The following is a 23,699-nucleotide window of genomic DNA, read 5'->3' as shown; positions in this document are numbered from 1 at the left end:
TGCCAGTCTCTTTGAAATGCATTCAAAACTTAAATCATTATTTATCATACACACCGAGTGTACAAAACATTAGGAAAACCTTCCTAGTACTGAGTTGCACACCTTTTTGCTCTCAGAATTCAATTTGTCAGGGCATGGACTCTACAAGGTGTCAAAAGCATTCCACAGAGATATTGGCCCTTGTTGACTTGAATGCTTCCCCCAGTTGTTTCAAGTTGGCTGGGTGTCCTTTGGGTGGTGGACCATTCTTGATACACGCGGGGAACTGTTGAGTGTGAAAAACCCAGCAGTGTTGCCGTTCTTGACACACTCAAACCGGCCTGGCACCCACTCCATACGCCGTTCAATGGCACTGAAATATTTTTGTCTTGCCAATTCACCCTCTGAATGGCACACATACACAATCTATGTCTCAAGGCTTGCAACTCCTTCTTTAACCCGTCTCTTCCCCTTCATCTACACTGATTGAAGTAGATTTAACAGGTGACGTTAATAAGGGATCATAGCTTTCACCTGGATTGACCTGATCAGTCTGTCATGGAAAGAGCAGGTGTTCCTAATGTTTAGGACACTCAGTGAATGTAAATTGCACCATATTGATATAGCTAATATGGTGCATAAGGGCCACTCCAAGGACTATGCAAATTGATTTTACAGTCTTCAACATTTTGCCTGGCACAGCTTCTCAAAATAGTTATGGTATTTGCAAAAATGACAGAAGATCTTGCTTTTAGTATTATTACCTTCATTACAGTTTAGTGTTTGACTGTACTACACCCCCAGTACAGCAGGCGGCATTAGGCTCCAATTTTAATTGTAAAACATTTACTGAAGAAGAGATTTGTATTTCGGAAGTACGCTTTCGTCCACCGGAAGTTTAGAGTTTTAAGATGGCGCTGGACGGAATGGACCATCATGTAAGTGATTTTTTTTTTGTCCTTAATTTATTATGATTTGTTCACACTTGTGGGAATGTTGTAGATACATTGAATAGAGACACTTAATGTGTTCTGTGAAGTTGGTACTTGTCAGAAGTTGATGTAACCGTTTTGAAGAGACCAAAACAGTTGTCAAAATAGAGAATCCTGACGGTTTGCTGTCTCATTGTAAACTAGCTAGCTAACGTTAGCTAATCTAATTGATCGTTTGCTTCAGTAACATTCCTTATATTTGTGGCTGTAAATAACTCAGCATAAGTTAAGTAAAATTAACACAAGTATTGCTAACTAGCTATTACGCCTAACGTGTTAGCTTCTTTAGTAAAGATACTTTTAAATATTTTACGTTTTGTAGCTAGCTGACGTTAGCTGAGTGTATTAACCATGTCAGTTAACTGTAGTAAATATTTTGCTGGCTATATTTCCAAGAAGAGTATTTGGAAAATGTTAGGTTAGTTTCGGGTTTTGCTAAATAATTAGGCTTGTACAGCTAGCTACAACGTTAGCCACCATGATGTTAACTGATTAGCCAGCAAGCTAACGTTAGCTAGCTACGTTGTTTACTTGACAACAAAGATCTCACTGTTAATGCATGTCTGTTTTGCAGATGGAGATGGAGGACAGTAAAGGTGGTTCTGGTCTCCGGCAATACTACCTGTCTAAAATAGAAGAGTTACAGGTAAGCAAACACAGATTTTCATTAAATTGACTGTTAGCTACACGTTGTCTATTGACACCATTGTGACACTGCTAATATCCTTTGTCAAGATAAGAAGTATCTGGTCTTTCTGCTCCCAGTTGACAGTGAATGACAAAAGTCAGAATCTCAGACGTCTACAGGCTCAGAGGAATGAACTCAATGCAAAAGGTAGGAATGATTGTTAGCTATCCAGCACTTTTTAATTGAAAAAAAGAACAGCTGAACTTCTTCAAACAGTGTAACTAGCTAGTACTTAATTGTAGCAGTAATTGTGTGGCTTATAAAATGGAAATGTTCTCGGACTAAGTAAATTGATTGTACTCAAACAAAACATGCACTTTATGAATTGGCAGTCATTGTTCAAATCTATTTGCTTTGTCCCTAGTGCGTCTCCTTCGTGAGGAGCTGCAGTTGCTACAGGAGCAAGGTTCATATGTTGGAGAGGTGGTGAGGGCCATGGACAAAAAGAAAGTGCTGGTCAAGGTAGTTTAGCCTTGTTTTGCTGAAATGTAGACATAACACATTTTTACGGTGTATGCTGTAGCTGCATCTAGATGACACTGACAGTCTACTACTGTACCTACTTAATTGTCTCCAGGTCCATCCAGAGGGGAAATTTGTGGTGGATGTGGATAAGAACATTGACATCAATGATGTAAGTATGGACACGTTGTTGATATTTGACCCCAATGTGATGAGAACTTAATGTTTATATGTATAAAGGTACATGTACATCTGTGTACGTACAGATTAGTGAACAAAATTCAGTTGAAAAACAAATATCCCCATCCAATTCAGGTGGCTGGACAGAAAGAAAAGACTTGGAAACACAACTGAAATTAAGAATAAATGCAACAAACTTCCTCATGATTCAGGACTGTAATCACACTGATTTACCCCGCTGCCCATTCCTACCAGGTGACTCCAAATTGCCGTGTGGCGCTGCGCAACGACAGCTACACCCTGCACAAGATCCTGCCCAACAAGGTGGACCCGCTGGTCTCGCTCATGATGGTGGAGAAGGTACCTGACTCCACCTACGAGATGATTGGTGGCCTGGACAAGCAGATCAAGGAGATCAAGGAAGTGATCGAGCTGCCAGTCAAGCACCCAGAGCTCTTCGAGGCTCTCGGCATTGCACAGCCCAAGGTGGGTGGCCCAAAAGGGAAAAGCCCTTTATTGGGTTATTGGTTAATTCACAGGTCATATCAACTGTATATGTTACCCAGTACGCACTATGAGCTTTGAAGGTAAACTCAAACAATTGCTTTTTGTGTTTGAGTTGACCTTGTACTGTCTTAAAGGACACAGCACTCCCAAAATCAAATGTTTTTCAGACTTTTTCATATCGTGTTGGGGTTGTCCTAAGGTCTTGTTCTGTCAATGCCCCACAGCATTTATCACATACTAACCTCAGCAGTCTTGATTCCCAGAAGGAACAGAAAAAAGTGACATCAGCTAATTCTAACACAATTATACTAAAATACATCATGACGTTTGAGATGCACTCTGTCATGTTTTGGGATGTCTAGCCTCCCTTGTGTGTCTCACCACCAGGGCGTGCTGCTGTACGGACCCCCAGGCACAGGGAAGACCCTGCTGGCCAGAGCCGTGGCCCACCACACCGACTGCACCTTTATCAGGGTTTCTGGCTCGGAGCTGGTGCAGAAGTTTATTGGGGAGGGTGAGTCATCAATGATCAGTCAGCCATTTTGGTAACCTTTCGACAGGGTTCCCAAGTGTCTAGTAATTCCGTATGTCAGGGGATTTCCAGAATCAGGGAGATTTTGCTGCTTCTGTTCTCCAAATAGCTGCTGTTTAGCCAGCTCCAGCACGTTTAAGCCCATTTCAGTCCATTTTCATGGAGCACTGAGTGATAGTAGACTAAATGTTTCTCACAATGCAATTGGTGAAATGGAAGCTGTTATTTGTTTTTCACTTACATCACACTGCTGGCTATAACGCTGCTTTTGTCTTCCCCATCCCAGGTGCCCGCATGGTGCGCGAGCTGTTCGTCATGGCCCGTGAGCATGCGCCCTCTATCATCTTCATGGACGAGATTGACTCGATCGGCTCGTCACGTCTGGAGGGGGGCAGCGGGGGCGACAGCGAGGTGCAGAGGACCATGCTGGAGCTGCTGAACCAGCTGGATGGCTTCGAGGCCACCAAGAACATCAAAGTGGGTGACACGTACATACACACAGATACATCACTGTCGTCTAAGGCTTTATAATGTGGCCTAATCTACAATAACACTATCACTCTATACAACACCACACCCTCTCTGCACCTTTACTTAATGTGTATGCTATTCCTCTGCTCTAACACTTGACACCGCTTCTTTCCGCTGATTGATTTCTGTCACTCTCCTGTTGGTACTGTCTGACAACACTTTCTTTCTAATCACACTATAGCTACTCTAATGTCCTCTACTCACTGTCCTCCCACCCACTAACCCTCTGCAACCTATCAATCTGTATTTGCATGTTCTCTGTGATGCTATAAACAGACAGAACCAGTATTTTTTTTAATGACGATGATTATATAGAAATGAGCAATAAATGCAGATAAAGAATATATTTAATCTCTAAATAAGAAAAAATAGTAAGAGTAGTATACAGGGATGCAAACTCGTACTTTTTTGGCTATATTCGCCGTGTTGATTTCAGAATAGGGGTATGGCCAAAAGTGTATCAGCCAATGAGCTATATAAGAGGGGCACAAAAATCTTCTCCCTGTGTGATCACTAACGTTACATTCTCTGGCGGCTGTGTCATCGCACACTCCACGTAACAATCTTTGTTCCTGACATGGCAATTTGCAATGCAACTTGAGATAAGCAACCTGTGTTCGATGTGGCACTGTCATAGGATGCCACCTTTCCAACTAGTCAGTTCATAAAATTTCTGCCCTGCTAGACCTGCAACGTCAGCACAAGAACTGTTCGTCGTGAGCTTCATGAAATGAGTTTCCATGGCCGAGCAGCCGCACATAAGCCTAAGATCATCATGCGCAATGCCAAGCATCGGCTGTGGAAAAGTCTTCTCTGTGGTGATTAATCACATTTCACCATTTGGCATTCCGATGGATAAATATGGGTTTGTCGGATGCCAGGAGATCATTATCTGCCCCAATGCATAGTGCCAACTATAAAATTTGGAGGAAGGACAATGGTCTGGGGCTGTTTTTCATCACTGGAAATCTTAATGCTACAGCATTTTAGACAATTCTGTGCTTTCAACTTTTTGGCAACAGTTTGGGGATGGCCCTTACCTGTTTTCCCATCGAACACCTTGGGATGAATTGGAACGCTGACTGCAAGCCAAGCCTAATCTCCCAACATCAGTGCCCGACCTCACCAATGCTCTTGTGGCCGAATGGAAGCAAGTCCCTGCAGCAATGTTCCAACATCTAGTGGAAAGACTTCCCAGAAGAGTGGAGGCTGTTATAGCAGTAAAGCTGGACCAACTCCATAATAATGCCCATGATTTTGGAATGAGATGTTTGACCAGCAGGTGTCAACATACTTTTGGTCATGTTGTGTACTTGTTAGTTTTGTCATTCTGGTAAGTTACTTTTTTTTGTCTTTTAAAAATAGCGCCCCTTGTGCACTACCAGTAATACCTGTATATCCTGGGATGGCCCATGCACGGTATGAAGATATTGAAATCTGGATACCACCCAACCATACTTTTGAAGAGGTTGGAGCAATAAATAACATGTTCAGCTACTTAAGACGTTGGCTCGAATCTAGGTTGTGCCTTTAGAAATCAAGAAATTTAACAACTAAGGAATAATAATCTTGTTGATTTCCCAAACCCAGGTCTGGTCTGTCGTGTCTGCTTTGCGATGCGTTCCCGGAAGTATTGTGATGTTGGACCTCGGGGTTTAGAAACTCTTTGGTATAGTTTAAACAAAAGTACTGTTCTTAACGTTTTCAAAATGAATATTTTAATGACTGAAAGCAATTGTCCATGTTGAGCACTGTTTTCACCTCTTCTGAGGCTGCTGACGCACATCTATCTGGGGCAGATAGACGGGGGAGACGTTGAGCGTGAGACACTGTCAGCCAGCTGGTTGCTGGTAAAGGCCTCCCACAGGCGCTACTTGATCCTGCGCCTTGGACCCGTCTGCGGGGTCCCTCTCTAGGGCGCTGGAGGGTGGGGGTGGACCATATATGTACAGTACCAGTCAAAAGTTTGGACACCCACTCATTCAAGGGTCTATTTGTACTATTTTCTATATTGTAGAACTATGAAATGAAACATGGAATCATGTAGTAACCAAAAAAGTCCAAATATATTTGAGATTCTTCAAATAGCCAGCCTTTGCCTTGACAGCTTTGCACCACAATTCAATGCAAAGGGTGGCTACTTAGAATAATCTAAAATATATTTAGATTCGACACTTATTTTTTTTTGGTTACATGATTCAATATGTTTTGATTTCCTCACTGATCTACAATGTAGAAAATAGTAATATAAAGAAAAACCCTAGAATGAGTAGGTGTCCAAACTTTTGACTGGTACTGTATGTACGGAGAGAGTTGTCCAACACCACACGCTATGACAGTCAGACCCTTAACTCTAGCAAATGGAAAATAGTTTGAGGGGCTCTCTAACAGTACATTTGTAAAGTACGGTGACATGACTCTACCTCGGCCATGAAAGGATTCGTCCAGTTTGTTGAAGAACATGTTTGGAGCTGGCCCTGAGGACGCTCCATCTAGAGGAGCGCTCGCCCCTTCCCTCCCTCACCTTGTCGTCTCCCTGATCAAGAGCAGGTGCCCTCGGCCTGGTGACCATGGGCGATGTGGGACGCCTGGTCTCCACGCTGGGCCTCACAGTGGCAGTGGGGCCGAACTGTGTTTGTCACTGGTGTATTTTGACCTGGCAGACCAGTGGCGCAACAGTGGGGCTGACTTCACCCTCTCCACGCTGCTGCTGGAGGACCCAGTGGTGCTTTTGTTAACAGGAGCAAGTGAAGAGGGAAGAGATTCCTGGGAGGAAGTGGAGCAAAGCTCTACCTTCTTTCACACTGTTGCCTGGTCAGCTAGCAACGTTTCCCAAGGGAGAGGCATGCACCCTTCACAGTAGTCAACCTCATGCCTGGAGGAGCTACACTACTGAGGCAGTACTTCTCGTTGGTTCCTGAAGAATTTAAATGAAGCTGCTCTTAGATTTTAGGATAAATATTTAACTAATTTATATATTTTTTTTATTGAAATTCCATCCATTTTGAAGGATACAAATTAAAATGTTACAAATCTATACAGACCCCTAAACTTTTTCTACGTTTTGTTACAGCCTTAATCTAACATTGATGAGGAAATGTTTTTATTGAATAAATTTACACACAATACCCATAATGACAGTGAAAACAGGGTTTTTAGAAATGTTTCTAATGTATTCAAAATAAAAACAGCTGCCTTATTTACATAAGTATTCAGACCCTTTGCTATTAGACTTGAAATTGAGCTCAGATGCGTCCTGTTTCCATTGATCATCCTTGATGTTTCTACTACTTCATTGGAGTCCAACTGTGGTCAATTCAATTGATTGGACATGATTTGGAAAGGCACACATAAAAGGTCCTGCAGTTGCATGTCAGAGCAAAAAAAAAAGTCATGATGTCGAAGGAATTGTCAGTCGACACAGATCTGGGAATGGGTAACACAACATTTCTGTAGAATTGAAGGTCCCCAAGAACACAGTGGCCTCCATTCTTAAATGGAAGAAATTCGGAACCACCAAGACTCTTTTTCTAGAGCTTTCCACCCAGCCAAACTGCTTAATTGGGGGACAATTGCCTTGGTCAGGGAGGTGACCAAGAACCTGTTAGTCACTGACAGGGCTTCAGGGTTTCTCTGCGGAGGTGGGAGAACCTCCCAGAAGGACAACCATCTCTGCAGCACTCCATCAGGCCTTTATGGTAGGGTGGCCAGACGGAAGGCACATGACAGCCTGCTTGGAGTTTACCAAACAACACCTAAAGGACTCCGACCATGAAACAAGATTCTTTGTTCTGATTAAATCAAGATTGAACTCTTTGCCCTGAATGCCAAGCCTCATGTCTGAAGGAAATCTGGCACTATCCCTATGGTGAAGCGTGGTGGTGGCGGCATCATGCCGTGGGGATTTTCTTTAGTCAGGATCGAGGCAAATATGAACGGAGATCCTTGATGAAAACCTGCTCCAGAGCGCTCAAGGCCTCTGACTGGTGCGACGGTTCACTCTCCGTCAGGATAACAATCCTAAGCACAGAGCCAAGACATCGCAGGAGTGGCTTCGAATGTCCTTGAGTGGCCCGGCCAGAGCCAGGACTTGAACCCGATTGAGCATCTCTGGAGAGCTGAAAATTAGCTGTGCAGCGACGCTCCCTATCCAACCTGACAGAGCTTGAGAGGATCTGCAGAGAAGAATGGAAGAAACTCCCCAAATACAGGTGTGCTAATCTTGTAGCCTCATACCCAAGAAGACTCTAGGCTGCAATCGCTGCCAAAAGTGCTTCGACGAAGTAAACCATGTCTCTAAACCCTTATCAGTGCCTGCCACGGGATTGCCTTTCCTTTACTAAATACATTCCACCTACAGATAACCATTAACTTCTGGTGTAGAAACTAGACTGGTACTCAATATTCCAATTGGATACCTGATAATTAACAATATTTCAAGTTTAGAACTCATCACTCTGGTACAATACTCATCACATCTCATACTTGTCTCTATTTTTCTGCTGCTTTGAATGATGCCCAAGTCCACATTGACTGCTAGCCAGTTACATTGCTAACTATTGTTTTCACTATGTACCTGGATTTCAAAGGTTTCCATTTCTCTAAAAAAACTCTATAAACAAAATGCACAAACTTGCACAATTGTAAATGCATGGCTACTCGACTATAGTAATCAGTCATTGTGATTGAATTAACTAGCCTTTTTTTGTTGTCTAATTCTGTTCGATTTATAGAACACATTTTTGGTCTAGAGTAGCTGGGAATAATTTCTGTGTTCAGGCTTGTTAATTCCCTAAACCCTTTCTGTCCAATGTTCTTGTAATTTATAACCTACTTTTCTAACACTGCAATATATTTTCTCCCCTTTATGCGAAGTAATGTATTGAACATGTTTTTAAAGGTGATCACATAGGGTTAGCCTAACAGGCTAACATATAGAAAAGTGCAAACCAAAGAAGCCTATATGGAAAAGGCTGAATATGACTAAAAGGACTAATACTGTGTGTTTGTTGTGTTTGTGCTTTCTCAGGTCATCATGGCCACCAACCGTATTGACATCCTGGACTCTGCCCTGCTCCGGCCCGGCCGCATCGACAGGAAAATAGAGTTCCCTCCTCCCAATGAAGAGGTCGGTACTGTTCCAACATATATTTTTTTGCCCCTCGAATATTATGATAAAACAAGTAAAAACCTGCCTTTGGGCTGGGATTCTATTTGATCATGCTTGTCAGCTATGCACCTTTTTTAAAGGAAATGTTTGTGAACCTCGAAGGTAAACGCTGCATATGTCGTGTCAATCAGAAATTACCTTTAAATGGAGTGTGATATAACGCAGATTCTTTGCTCATTGGTAAAACATCAATAGTTACAAATCAGGATATAATTTAAAATATCTTATGGTTTTGAAAATAGTGCAATATTTTTACTCTAGTTGGCTGTACCTGCACCGAAACGCCAGTATTTGTCCTTCATGGTTGTTCTCCATCTTTATTTAAATCAGGAGGCAATTTGTTTTCAGCTATTTTACTTCCATTACTGTTCAAAACTCGTTTCTTCATAGCTCTTGTACCTCTGCAGTAGACATATTGTGAGCAATATGTTTGGTACATTGAATTGCAAAATCCGTATCTAATCACAATACATAACATATCTTATAGTGAGATCCCTTGCATTTTCCGGCCCCATTAGTTTCATCAGAAATACAAAGTGCTGTATTCTGGCACCATTTTCTATTTATTATTTTTTAATATTTTAAAATAAAGGATTTATACCATTGAGTCTAGTCCAGCATCCTCACTCTCTCCTCGCGCTCTGAAATGTGTGTTTGCGTTGACACTCGTTCCGTTTCATGTGAGCAGCTTGCTGCTACAGTGTCGTAATTCTGCCGTTGTCCAATTTTATTTCTGCTCCTCAGGCTCGTTTGGACATCCTGAAGATCCACTCAAGGAAGATGAACCTGACGCGTGGTATTAACCTAAGGAAGATTGCAGAGCTGATGCCAGGAGCCTCCGGAGCTGAGGTTAAGGTGAGAGACACGGTTTGGAATGTGCCAACCATATGAAGGCTACCACAGGTCTGAGACACTTTGGAATGGGGTTCAGAGTATGAGGGCCAGTAGGGAAGTCTTTTAGCCTCTACCCCTTAGAGCTGTGGTTCTCACTTTTTAGCCTGCTACCCCCCAAAAGGGAGTGGTTCGAAGCTCGAGACCCTTCACGCAAACCCTGCGCCAATGAAGCCTGTCATTACATGCATAAACGGTGCCGCATTTACAGAAATAAACTGCATTTTACACCTGCATTTTGCGCTCAAGGCCATTCATGTTACAGTGCATGAATGGCTTTGAAAGTATTCAGACCCTTTGACTTTTTCCACTTTCTGTTTACGTTCCAGCCTTATTCTAAAATTTATTGAAAATAGATACCTTAATTACATAAGTATTCAGCCCCTTTGCTATAATATTCTAAATTGAGCTCAGGTGCATCCTGTTTCCATTGATCATCCTTGATGTTTCTACAACTTGATTGGAGTCCACTTGATTTGGAAAGGCACACACCTGTCTATGTAAGGTCCCACAGTTGACAGTGCAGGCCAGAGCAAAAACCAAGCCATGAGGTCGAAGGAATTGACCGTAGCGCTCCGAGACTGGATTGTGTCGAGGAACAGATCTGGGGGAGAGTACCAAAACATTTCTGCAGCTTTAAAGGTCCCCAAGAACACAATGGCCTCCGTCATTCTTAAATGGAAGAAGTTTGGAACCAAAATTCAAAAGGCACTCGCACATCCGAGCAAACTTTTTGCAGGTGCACTTGATTTAAAAAAATCTGAGTTATGTTCAGTAGTTCTAAAACGTGATTGTGCAGAGCACCACATCAATTTACAGAAATACTCATAATAAACATTGAAGATACGACTATTATACATGGAACTTTAGATAAACTTCTCCTTAATGCAACCGCTGTGTCAGATTTCAGAACTTTATGGAGAAAGCAAACCATGCAATAATCTGAGAACAGCCTTTAGACAACAAAGCAGCCAAAAAGAAGATACCCGTCATATTGGGTAGTCAACATTACTCAGAAATAGCATTTTAAATATTCACTTACCTTAGACTATCTTCATCAGAATGCACTCGCAGGAATCCCAGTTCCACCATAAATGTTCGAGAATGTCCATCAGTTATGTCCAAATATCTTCTTTTGTTAGGGCGCTTGGTAAACAAATCCAAAAGCGCGTTCAGGTCGCGCTGAACGTCGGATGAAAAGTTAAAAACGTTCCGTTACAGCCCATAGAAATATGCCAAACTAAGTATGGAGTCAATCTTTAGGATTTTTTTAACATAACTTCATTAATGTTCCAACCGGACAATTCATTTGTCTGTACAAATGAAGTGGAACGTATCTACCTTTCACGTGAGCGCGCCAGACAGAGGCTGTGGCACTCTGCCAGACCACTCACTCAAAGAGCCCTTATGACCCCCTCCTTTAGAGAAGAAACCTCAAAACAGGTTCTAAATACTGTTGACATCTAGTGGAATCATTGGGAAGTGCAACATAACTAATATCACCCTGTATCTTCAATGGGGGCTGAGTTGGAAAAACTACTTTTCCACTTCCTGGTTGGATTTTTTTCTCAGGTATTTGCCTGCCATATGAGTTCTATTATACTCAGACATCATTCAAACAGTTTTAGAAACTTCAGTGTTTTCTATCCAATAATAATATGCATATATTAGCATCTGGGACAGCGTAGGAGGCAGTTCACTCTGGGCACGCTATTCATCCAAAGGTGAAAATGCTGCCCCCTATCCCAAAAAGTTTAAGCTAACAATGGGTAGACCTATGCTTTTTGCAATTCTTTAATTCAAGTTAGGCCTAGGCATACCCTCTCATACACTTCCATTTGAGTCTTGGTTTTAGCTTAATAAACTAATAGCCCGGTTACTGAGGATGCATCAACATTAATTACTCCACAATACTAACAAATGGCAGAGTGAAAATATGTAAACTTGTACAGAATAAAAATATTCCAGAACATGCATCGTGTTTGCACTAAGGCACTAAAGTAATGCTGCAAAAATTGTGGCAAAGAAACTGACTTTTTCTCCCGAATATAATGTTTTGTTTTGGGCAAATCAAACACGACAGAGTACAATTCATATATTCAAGATTGGTGGTGGCTGCATCATGTTAGGGGTATACTTACCATCGGCAAGGACTAGGGAGTCTATTTAGGATAAAAATAAATGGAATAGAGCTAAGCACAGGCATTATCCCAGAGGAAAACCTGTCCACTCTCCACCAGACACTAGGAGACAAATTCACCTCTCAGCAGGACAATAACCTAAAAGGCCAAATATACATTGGAGTTGCTTACCAAGACAACATTGAATGTTCCTGAGTGGCCGCGTTAGTTTTAACTCGTCGGATGGAAATCTATTGCAAGCAGTGGTGATTTAGCATTTAAGTCTTGGTGGGGCAAAAGAAAAGTAATGCCAGCTAGCAAAGCCACGACACACAATACTAAACAATACATTAGTTGCACTATAAGAGTGACAAACTGTGCCCATAAACTGTTAGGGCCTACATAAAACTGTCCCAACGTCTTACCACTGCTTCGCCTGGCTATCAGTGGCGCCTTGTCTGGCAGGCCTCATTTACTGCCTTTAAAAAAAATAACATGGCTGACTTGCGGCAACAAATGTGGTTTCTAATGACAATTGAGATGTACAAGCTAAGGCATATGGGGACAAAAGGAGGCAATCGGTAATTTCAGTTAAGACCATGATCGAGCTAGGACGGAAGTAACGTTAGTCAATAACTTTGTTTAGCACCCTTTGAAATGTACAGCGACCGAATTCAGAAAAACGTTCTTGGTGTTCTCCCTGTACACCAAGTCAGAACCCTAGGATAATTAATGGGGGCATATCAGCAGACACTGAAAGCTCTTAGAATATTCGATTACATTTCCTTAAAATGGGTTATAGGCTACAGTAGAACAGTAGGTGAAATTAAGAGGGGTAAGTAAGACCAAATTATTAAGGTGAGGGAAATGGGCTATTAACATCTTACTACACTTGGTATTACTTTCTTAGCTACAGTATACATATCTCCCTGGCATATTACATTTATGAAGCAGCATACGATACATTTTGGACTCACATTATTCATCCTGTGCTCACTTGAACAGAAAGGTGGCGTGGCGGTCCTCTGAGTTAAGTTTTTTTGACCGTGGCACAAATCATGCTTCATGGACAGCATGGCTAAAGTTTAATATTTTTTACTTGGAAAAGAGACCCTTAATCCCAGATTTGGGACCAGACAGCCACTGTCTGATTCCATTCGTTGACCTTGTGATTTCCAACTAGTGGTGAAAAGTTTATGGCCAATGAGCACCGATATGTTTTATCTATCATTTCTCCATTATTTCTATTAATTTGACAATAATTAAAAAGGATTTGCCAGTAGATTGTAAACTTGATTCATGACTGTTAGCTAAGATTGTGAAAGTATGATGTTGACATGATCAGTCCATTCAAAGCTGCTGTACATATAACGTGATTTTCCGTCATTGTCTGACCAATGACATTGAGCCTTCTTGGATGGGCACTTCTATGGCAGCACCCGAAGGGATAAAATGTTTCTCTTACACTTGGCAGTGGTGCAAAGTCCCCATGAGTGAAAGAACACTGAGCCAATCACGGCGCAACACTCTGTATTTTCTGCTGGCTTGCCCCACCACCCCAGAAAGCACGAGCTATGCTGAAACACCTGCATTTTGAAACACCCTTACTCAGTAAAACAAAAGAGACACCATGTGACTTTATTAACTCAATTATATACAGTGCCTTGCGAAAGTATTCGGCCCCCTTGAACTTTGCGACCTTTTGCCACATTTCAGGCTTCAAACATAAAGATATAAAACTGTATTTTTTTGTGAAGAATCAACAACAAGTGGGACACAATCATGAAGTGGAACGACATTTATTGGATATTTCAAACCTTTTTAACAAATCAAAAACTGAAAAATTGGGCGTGCAAAATTATTCAGCCCCTTTACTTTCAGTGCAGCAAACTCTCTCCAGAAGTTCAGTGAGGATCTCTGAATGATCCAATGTTGACCTAAATGACTAATGATGATAAATACAATCCACCTGTGTGTAATCAAGTCTCCGTATAAATGCACCTGCACTGTGATAGTCTCAGAGGTCCGTTAAAAGCGCAGAGAGCATCATGAAGAACAAGGAACACACCAGGCAGGGGCGAGATACTGTTGTGAAGAAGTTTAAAGCCGGATTTGGATACAAAAAGATTTCCCAAGCTTTAAACATCCCAAGGAGCACTGTGCAAGCGATAATATTGAAATGGAAGGAGTATCAGACCACTGCAAATCTACCAAGACCTGGCCGTCCCTCTAAACTTTCAGCTCATACAAGGAGAAGACTGATCAGAGATGCAGCCAAGAGGCCCATGATCACTCTGGATGAACTGTAGAGATCTACAGCTGAGGTGGGAGACTCTGTCCATAGGACAACAATCAGTCGTATATTGCACAAATCTGGCCTTTATGGAAGAGTGGCAAGAAGAAAGCCATTTCTTAAAGATATCCATAAAAAGTGTAGTTTAAAGTTTCCCACAAGCCACCTGGGAGACACACCAAACATGTGGAAGAAGGTGCTCTGGTCAGATGAAACCAAAATTGAACTTTTTGGCAACAATGCAAAACGTTATGTTTGGCGTAAAAGCAACACAGCTGAACCCCACTGTCAAACATGGTGGTGGCAGCATCATGGTTTGGGCCTGCTTTTCTTCAGCAGGGACAGGGAAGATGGTTAAACTTGATGGGGAGGTGGATGGAGCCAAATACAGGACCATTCTGGAAGAAAACCTGATGGAGTCTGCAAAAGACCTGAGACTGGGATGGAGATTTGTCTTCCAACAAGACAATGATCCAAAACATAAAGCAAAATCTACAATGGAATGGTTCAAAAATAAACATATCCAGGTGTTAGAATGGCCAAGTCAAAGTCCAGACCTGAATCCAATCGAGAATCTGTGGAAAGAACTGAAAACTGCTGTTCACAAATGCTCTCCATCCAACCTCACTGAGCTCGAGCTGTTTTGCAAGGAGGAATGGGAAAAAATGTCAGTCTCTCGATGTGCAAAACTGATAGACATACCCCAAGCGACTTACAGCTGTAATCGCAGCAAAAGGTGGCGCTACAAAGTATTAACTTAAGGGGGCTGAATAATTTTGCACGCCCAATTTTTCAGTTTTTGATTTGTTAAAAAAGTTTGAAATATCCAATAAATGTCGTTCCACTTCATGATTGTGTCCCACTTGTTGTTGATTCTTCACAAAAAAATTCAGTTTTATATCTTTATGTTTGAAGCCTGAAATGTGGCAAAAGGTCGCAAAGTTCAAGGGGGCCGAATACTTTCGCAAGGCATATATATATATATATATATATATATACACACACACACACACACACACACACACACACACACACACACACACACACACACAGAGTGGGGAGAACAAGTATTTGATACACTGCTGATTTTGCAGGTTTTCCTACTTTCAAAGCATGTAGAGGTCTGTAATTTTTATCATAGGTACACTTCAACTGTGAGAGACGGAATCTAAAACAAAAATGTATCTTACATTTTGTAGTGGACACGTCCCACAGGGTTTTACATTTACAAGGTATGACTGTAGAATATTATAATAGAACACCCACTTGATACTCCCCAAGTTATAGAATGGGGCCCACCACATTAGGGCTTGCATATGCACAAGGGCAGAATATGTCAAGTTAACCATCTTAACCTCCCCTAGCCTAGGAATTTGTGACCCTGTTTCTGGAGTGCCTTAGTGTTCGACCACTGTGGGTCTTAATTACTTTTTACCATGGTGTTATTTCACCATGGTAAAACCTGTATGTGTGTTTCTGTTCCCTCTTACGTCTCAGGGTGTGTGCACAGAGTCCGGGATGTACGCCCTCAGGGAGAGGAGAGTGCACGTCAACCAGGAGGACTTTGAGATGGCTGTTGCCAAGGTTAGTCTTCTGTCCTGTTTGTCTCTCTCTCTCTGTCCATCACTCTCCAAGAGACAGTTTGTCTCGGTTTTACATTATTCCTCTTATTCCCACATTCCTAACATATCGTTACTAACTAGTGTTGATCAGAGATTAGGTGTACATTCTTATATCTATACTGTTGTCGTGTCTTTGGCTATGCCGGATTAAGTGATATGACATGCTATTCTATGAAATAGTTTCTCTGTAATTAATATTACCTGATTGAGCTAATCATGTAAATGTAATTAACTAGAGTCGGGGCACCACAAAATAATATTTATAGAGCTGTTATCTTCCCGAATAAACTCTTAAAGACCTAGTAATATTTTACATCAATAGCAGTCAATATTAATCGTCACCTTAATTCAGTCTCATCTGAAAGTTATACATTCTGCACAAACCCTGGCTAACAAGTTGAATCAGCAATACAAAATTGGGTTTAATTATTGATTTACTAAATACCTAACTAATCACACAGAATTAAACATAATTAATGAACTTGATTACAAATTACGTCATAGGAAAACGTCCCTAGCGGGTGGAACAGATATGACAGCTGGTTACACAAAAGAAAAGGGTCTGGGTTTGAGTGAAAGAGTGGGAAGACTGATGAACAAAGGGCGAAGCTGTGCTATCGTAAATACAGTATCTTATGCATTCTAAATTACCGCCCATTTGGAAAAGGAAAATACAATAAATATTTACTCTGAGCTGCGCTTCGGTAGGTTAGAGGTAGATGGAAGGCCGTGTTGCCCAACCGAGTTCTTTGTCCTTTGAAGAATGTCTCTGCTGGTAAATTGAATATGTTTTAGTAACTTCGTTGTGTGGTAGATGGGATACTCTGTCTGTTCCTTCCTAACCCTCGTTTGCAGCGGCTGTTGCTAACTCAGCGGCTAGGAGGTATCACTTCTGTAGTGAATAAGAGTTCAAAGTTCATACCATTCGCAACCAAAGCTCACGCTGATGTTGGCTTTGTTCTGTAGTTATTATCTGAACCATTCTGACATCGGAACGTTGTCCTCGGGAAGGAGGTTATATTGTCAAGGCTTTATATAGGAAGGGAGAGGAGAGCGTGTTTGAAACGTTTTATAGCCCATGTCCCTTCACAGGGGCGGGGCCATTGATTGAGCAGAGCCCTACCTTATGAAAACCCAAATCTCATGATTTAGAAGCTAAAATCAAGTTTCATCCCATCACAAATAATTTAATATTCAAACATTTAAATTGAACAACAATTCCATGTGAATCCGATAACTCTGTGTATACTTTCCACTGTAGAGTTTGTCATCTTATCATTGATGAGAATGTCTCAGATGACAACCGAACTGACATCATATTTGAACATCTTGACCATGTTTTGTTATAATCTCCACCCGGCACAGCCAGAAGAGGACTGGCCACCCCACATAGCCTGGTTCCTCTCTAGGTTTCTTCCTAGGTTTTGGCCTTTCTAGGGAGTTTTTCCTAGCCACCGTGCTTCTACACCTGCATTGCTTGCTGTTTGGGGTTTTAGGCTGGGTTTCTGTACAGCACTTTGAGATATCAGCTGATGTACGAAGGGCTATATAAATACATTTGATTTGATATTCATTAAGTACCACCGCAAATGTTCAATTTGTCGGATTACCAGAGTATAGTTCATTTCCCCCCCACCTTCTGATGTTCCTAGAATCTCTGTTAACCAAGAGTTTTGCAAATGTAACATCAGTAGGGTAGAGGGAGGAAAAAGGGGGGAAGAGGCATTTATGACTGTCATAAACCTACCCCCAAGCCAACGTCATGACACTGTTCTCAGATCTGTGTGTCTTTCCAACTACTGTGGTCATTGTCATGCCAAAACTGACATGACAACTATATAGGAGTTGACTATACACTGCTCAAACAGATTTGGGTCAGACAAACTTACCATCTTGCCATTAAAATGGACAGTCAAATCCTTTTCCCCTTATCACTGATAATAAAATAATGTTATTTGTCACATGCTTACTTATGGGCCCTTTCCAACAATGCAAGAGAAAGAAAATTGAGAAATAATAGTAAATTAAAACGTGTAATATAAGTAATAGATACAGAGTAACGATGACTTTGCTATGTACAAGGGTTAATAGTACCGCGTCGATGTGCAGGGGTAAGAGGTAATTGAGTTAGGCACACAATATATACAAAAGTATGTGCAAAGAGGTAGGCCACACAAGCGCACAGAACGGGACCGCCTAGTGCTGAAGCACGTAAAAATCGTCCGTCCTCAATTTGCACTACTGAGTTCCAAACGGCCTCTGGAAGCAAGGTCAGCACAAGAACTATTCGTCAGGAGTTTCATGTAATTGGTGCAGCCGCACAACAGCTTAAGATCACCATGTGCAATGCCAAGTGTCAGCTGGAGTGATGTAAAGCTCACCGCCATTTCGCTTTGGAGCAGTGGAAACGCGTTCTCTGGAGTGATGTATCACGCTTAACTATCAGGCAGTCCGACTGACGAATATGTGTTTGGCGGATGTCAGAACGCTACCTGCCCCCAATGCATAGTGCCAACTAACATTTGGTGGAGGAGGAATGATGTTCTGGGACTGTTTCATGGTTCAGGCTAGACCCCTTAGTTCTAGTAAAGGGAGATCTAGATCTACATTCTAGATGATTCTGCGCTTCCAACTTTGGCAACTGTTTGGGCAAGGCCCTTTCCTGTTCCAACATCACAATGCCCCCGTGCCCAAAGCGAGGTCCATACAGAAAAGGTTTTGGTGTGGAAGAACTTGACTGGCCTGCACAGAGCCCTGACCTCAACTCCATCAAACACCTTTGGGATAAATTGGAATGACAACTGCGAGCCAAGCCTAATCGCCCAACATCTGTGCCCGACCTCACTACTGCTCTTGTGGCTGAATCGAAGCAAGTCCCCGCAGCAATTTTCCAACTACTAGTGGAAAGCCTTCCCAGTAGAGTGGAGGCTGTTATAGCAGCAAAGGGAGACCCACCCCCTATTAATGGCCATTATTTTGGAATGAGATGTTCGGCGAGCAGGTGTCCACATTATTTTGGTTATGTAGTGTATATACAGTGCATTCGGGGAAAGTATTCCGAACCTTGACTTTTTCCTCATTCTGTTACGTTACAACCTTATTCTACCCCATAATGACAAAGCAAACACAGGTTTTTAGAAAATTTTGCAAAGTTATTAAAAATAATTCGGTGAAATATTACATTTACATAAAGTTGAAGTCGGAAGTTTACATACACTTAGGTTAGAGTCATTAAAACTCGTTTTTCAACCACTCCACAAACTGTTGGTTAGGACATCTACTTTGTGCATGCCACAAGTAATTTTTCCAACAATTGTTTACAGACAGATTATTTCACTTATCATTCACTGTATTACAATTCCAGTGGGTCAGAAGTTTACATACACTAAGTTGACTGTGCCTTCAAACAGCTTGGAAAATGCCAGAAAATTATGTCATGGCTTTAGAAGCTTTTGATAGGCTAATTGACATAATTTGAGTCAATTGGAAGTGTACAAGTGGATATATTTCAAGGCCTACCGTCAAACACCGTGCCTCTGCTTGACATCATGGGAAAATCAAAAGAAATCAGCCAAGACCTCATAAAAAACGTGTGAACCTCCAAGTCTGGTTCATCCTTGGGAGCAATTTCCAAATGCCTGAAAGTACCACATTTATATGTACAATAGTACACAAGCATAAACACCATGGGACCACGCATCCGTCATTCCGCTCAGGAAGGAGATGCGTTCTGTCTCCTACAGATGGTGCGAAAAGTGCAAATCAATTCCAGAACAACAGCAAGAAGCCACTGCTCCAAAACCGCCATTAAAAAAGCCACACTACGGTTTGCAATTGCACATGGGGACAAAGATCATACTTTTTGGATAAATGTCCTCTGGTCAGAGGAAACCCAAATAGAACTCTTTCGGCATAATGACCATTGTTATGTTTGGAAGAAAAAGGGGGAGGCTTGCAAGCCGTAGAACACCATCCCAACCGTGAAGCATGGGGTTGGCAGCATGTTGTGAGGGTGCTTTGCTGCAGGAGGGATTGGTGCACTTCACAAAATAGATGGCATCCTGAGGTAGAAAAAATGTGGATATATTGAAGCAACATCTCAAGTCATCAGGTAGCTTGGTCACAAATAGGTCTTCCAAATGGACAATGATCCCAAGCATACTTCCAAAGTTGTGGCAAAATGGCTTAAGGACAACAAAGTCAAGCTATTGGAGTGGCCATCACAAAGCCCTGACCTCAATCCTATAGAAAAGTTGTGGGCAGAACTGAAAAGGCGTGTGCGAGCAAGGAGGCCTACAAACCTCAGTTACACCAGCTTTGTCAGGAGGAATGGGCCAAAAATCACCCAACTTATTGTGGGAAGCTTGTGGAAGGCTACCTGAAACAGCTGTATTTGGGGAGTTTCTCCATTCTTTTTTGCAGATCCTCTCAAACTCCGTCAGGTTGGATTTCAGGTCTCTCCAGTGATGTTCGATCAGGTTCAAGTCCGGGTTTTTGCTGGGCCACTCAAGGACATTGAAACTTGTCCCGAAACCACTCCTGTGTTGTCTTGGCTGTGTGCTTAGGGTCGTTGTCCTGTTGGAAGTTGATCCTTTGCCCCATTCTGAGGTCCTGAGCGCTCTGGAGCAGGTTTTCATCAAGGATCTCTCTGTACTTTGCTCCATTCATCTTCCCCTTGATCCTAACTAGTCTCCCAGTCCCTGCCGCAGAAAAACATCCCCACAGCATGATGCTGCCACCACCCTGCTTCACTGTAGGGATGGTGCCAGGTTTCCTCCAGATGTGATGCTTGGCATTCAGGCCAATTAGTATCTTTTTTTTTCTCTCTTTTATTTAACCAGGTTGGCCAGTTGAGAACAAGTTCTGTTTTACAACTGTGACCTGGCCAAGATTAAGCAAAGGACTGCGACAAAAAACAACACTTACACATAGAATTAACAAAAGTACAGTCAACACAATAGAAAATATATATACAGTGTGTGCAAATGTAGTAAGGAGGTAAGGTAATAAATAGGCCATAGTAGCGATGCGATTACAATTTAACAAATTAACATGGTTGTGCAGATGATAAATGTGCAATTAGAAATACTGGCGTGCAAAAAGTATATACAAATGATATGGGGATGAGGTAGGTAGTTGGGTGGGCTATGTACAGCTTCAGCTGGTCTGATAATCTTGGTTTCATCAGACCAGAGAATCTTGTTTCTCATTGTCTGAATCTTTAGGTGCCTTTTGACAAACTCTAAGCGGGCTGTCATGTGCCTTTTACTGAGGAGTGGCTTCCATTTGACCACTTGACCATAAAGGCCTGATTTGGTGGAGTGCTACAGAGATGGTTGTCCTTCTGGAGGTTTCTCCCATCTACACAGATGAACTTTGGGTGACCTTTGGGTTCTTGGTCACCTCCCTGACCAAGGCCCTTCTCCCCCGATTGCTCAGTTTGGCTGGGCGGCCAGCTATAGGAAGAGCCTTGGTGGTTCCAAACATCTCAAGGATGATCAATGGAAACAGGACGCACCTGAGCTCAATTTCGAGTCTTATAGCAAAGGCTCTGAATACTTATGTAAATTTATTTGATACATTTTATTTATAAATAATTATTTTTGCAAAAAAAATATAAAACCAGTTTTCACTGTCATTATCGGCTGTTGTGTGTAGATTCAGGAAAAATATTAAATTCATTTTAGAATAAGGCTGTAACGTAACAAAATGTGGGAAAAGTAAAGCGGGCTGAATACATTCCGAATATATTACCAGTCAAAAGTTTGGACACCTACTCATTCAAGGATATTCTTTATTATTTTTACAATTTTCTTTTTGTGGAGTTATAGTGAAGACAAACTATGAAATGTCACATGGAATCATGTAGTAACCAAAAAAGTGTTGAACAAATTAAAATATATTTGAGATTCTTAGTAGTAGCCACTCTTTGCCTTGATGACAGCTTTGCAAACTCAACCAGCTTCATGAGGTAGTCACCTGGATTTTGTTTCAGTTAACAGTTGTGCCTTAAGTTAATTTGGGATTTATTTTGTTCTTAATGCGTTTGAGCCAATCAGTTTTGTTGTGACAAGGTAGGGGTGGTATACAGAAGATAGCCCTATTTGATAAAAGACCAAGTCCATATTAGAACAGCTCAAATAAGCAAAGCGGTACAACAGTCCATCATTACTTTAAGACATGGTCAGTCAATACGGAACATTTTAAAGAACTTTGAAAGTTTCTTCAACTGCAGTCGCATAAACCATCAAGCGCTATAATGAAACTGGCTCTCATGAGGACCGCCACAGGAATGGAAGACCCAGAGTTACCTCTGCTGCAGAGGATAAGTTCATTAGAGTTACCTGCCTCAGAATTAAATGCTTCAGAGTTCAAGTAACAGACACATCTCAGCATCAACTTTCAGATGAGACTGCGTGACTCAGACCTTTATGGTCAAAATTCTGCAAAGAAGCCACTACTAAAGGATACCAATAAGAAGAAACTTGCTTTGCCCAAGAAACACGTGCAATTGACATTAGACCAGTGGAAATCTGTCCTTTTTGTTCTGATGAGTCCAAATGTGAGATTTTTAGTTCCAATTGCTGTGTCTTTCTGAGAGACCTTGTCGTGCCCTCTTCATGACTGTGTTGGGATGTTTGGACCATGATAGATCATTAGTGATGTGGAAATGAGAAACTTGAAGCTCTCGACCTGCTCCATTACAGCCCTGTCGATGTGAATGCGGGCGTGCTTAGCTCTCTGTTTCCTGTAGTCTACGATCAGTTCCGTTGTCTTGCCGACGTTGAGGGAGAGGTTGTTGTCCTGCCACCGCACTGCCTACCCTCACCACCTGGGGGAGTCCCATCAGGTCCCAGAGTTCTTAGCTTAGTGATGAGCTTGCAGGGCATTATGGTGTTGAACGCTGAGCTGTAGTCAATGAACAGCATTCTCATGTAGTGTTCCTTTTGTCCAAGTAGGAAAGGGAAGTGTGGAGTGCAATAGGGATTGTGTTATTTGTGGATCTGTTGGGGGCAGTATGTGAATTGGAGTGTGTCTGGGATGATAGGGAGACATTCTCACCCCATCAGGTAAATGATCACTGGCTAATGACCCCTATCCTTTGTGTCTTTCCAGGTGATGCAGAAGGACAGCGAGAAGAACATGTCCATTAAGAAACTCTGGAAGTAGAACTTTGGGGGGGATTTTTGGACCCCAACGCAGATATTTACCCGCAAAGTCACATATGTATATTTTTCTTCTTTTGTTTAGGGTTGGTTTATAATTGTTACCTAGTTCATTCTAAAAAATAAATTGTCTCCCCACTGAGAAACAAGTCCCCCATTTTTTTATTCTGCTGTAGCCTGGTTCCAGATCTGTTGTGCTGTATACCTAAAAAAGACCATAGGGGGTTGGCTAAACAGCACAAACTGATCTGGGATTAGGCTACCTCTCCTGGGTCTTGAATATGATAAGTATTGCGTAAATCAAGACCAGAGGGATATACTACAAACAGGATCAATGAGTTGGCCAGATGACTTTGATAAACAACCAGTAAAAGTATGTGGGTAAAATAACTGAGGAAGCCAAGCCAGTGAAAAAAGCCATATTATAACCTATGTTCTGATAATTGCGTTGTTTGCTCTATAACCCATTCGTTCATACGCCACCGTGATATTCAATAAGGCAAAGCCATCAAAAAGACAAGTCACACGGTGGCGGAATAAATTAAACTACACACACGTTTGTTTCC

General features: G+C 41.8%; 1 protein-coding gene across 1 annotated transcript; it reads left to right on the top strand.

Moving 5' to 3' along the window:
• Window positions 1-657: 657 nt before the first annotated feature.
• Window positions 658-23,279, top strand: LOC110491735 (26S proteasome regulatory subunit 8). Its single transcript, XM_021565423.2, has 12 exons — window positions 658-917; window positions 1,546-1,617; window positions 1,737-1,806; window positions 2,024-2,121; window positions 2,237-2,293; window positions 2,557-2,787; window positions 3,196-3,322; window positions 3,627-3,817; window positions 8,901-8,999; window positions 9,786-9,896; window positions 15,843-15,929; window positions 23,084-23,279. The coding sequence occupies exons 1-12, from the start codon at window positions 891-893 to the stop codon at window positions 23,135-23,137; spliced, it is 1,224 nt and encodes a 407-aa protein (XP_021421098.1). The 5' UTR covers window positions 658-890; the 3' UTR covers window positions 23,138-23,279.
• Window positions 23,280-23,699: the final 420 nt, after the last annotated feature.

The sequence above is a fragment of the Oncorhynchus mykiss genome, chromosome 16, assembly GCF_013265735.2.
Source record: "Oncorhynchus mykiss isolate Arlee chromosome 16, USDA_OmykA_1.1, whole genome shotgun sequence".
Taxonomy (NCBI): Eukaryota; Metazoa; Chordata; class Actinopteri; order Salmoniformes; family Salmonidae; genus Oncorhynchus; species Oncorhynchus mykiss.
This window is presented reverse-complemented; position numbering and strand designations above follow the sequence as displayed.

What these genes read in the sequence shown, in the direction of transcription:
- LOC110491735 (XM_021565423.2), top strand. Translation starts at nt 891, where the DNA reads ATGGCGCTGGACGGAATGGACCATCAT. An exon ending in GAATGAACTCAATGCAAAAG is followed by an intron (nt 1,807 to 2,023) that starts GTAGGAATGATT and finishes CTTTGTCCCTAG; the next exon opens with TGCGTCTCCTTCGTGAGGAG. An exon ending in AGAACATTGACATCAATGAT is followed by an intron (nt 2,294 to 2,556) that starts GTAAGTATGGAC and finishes CATTCCTACCAG; the next exon opens with GTGACTCCAAATTGCCGTGT.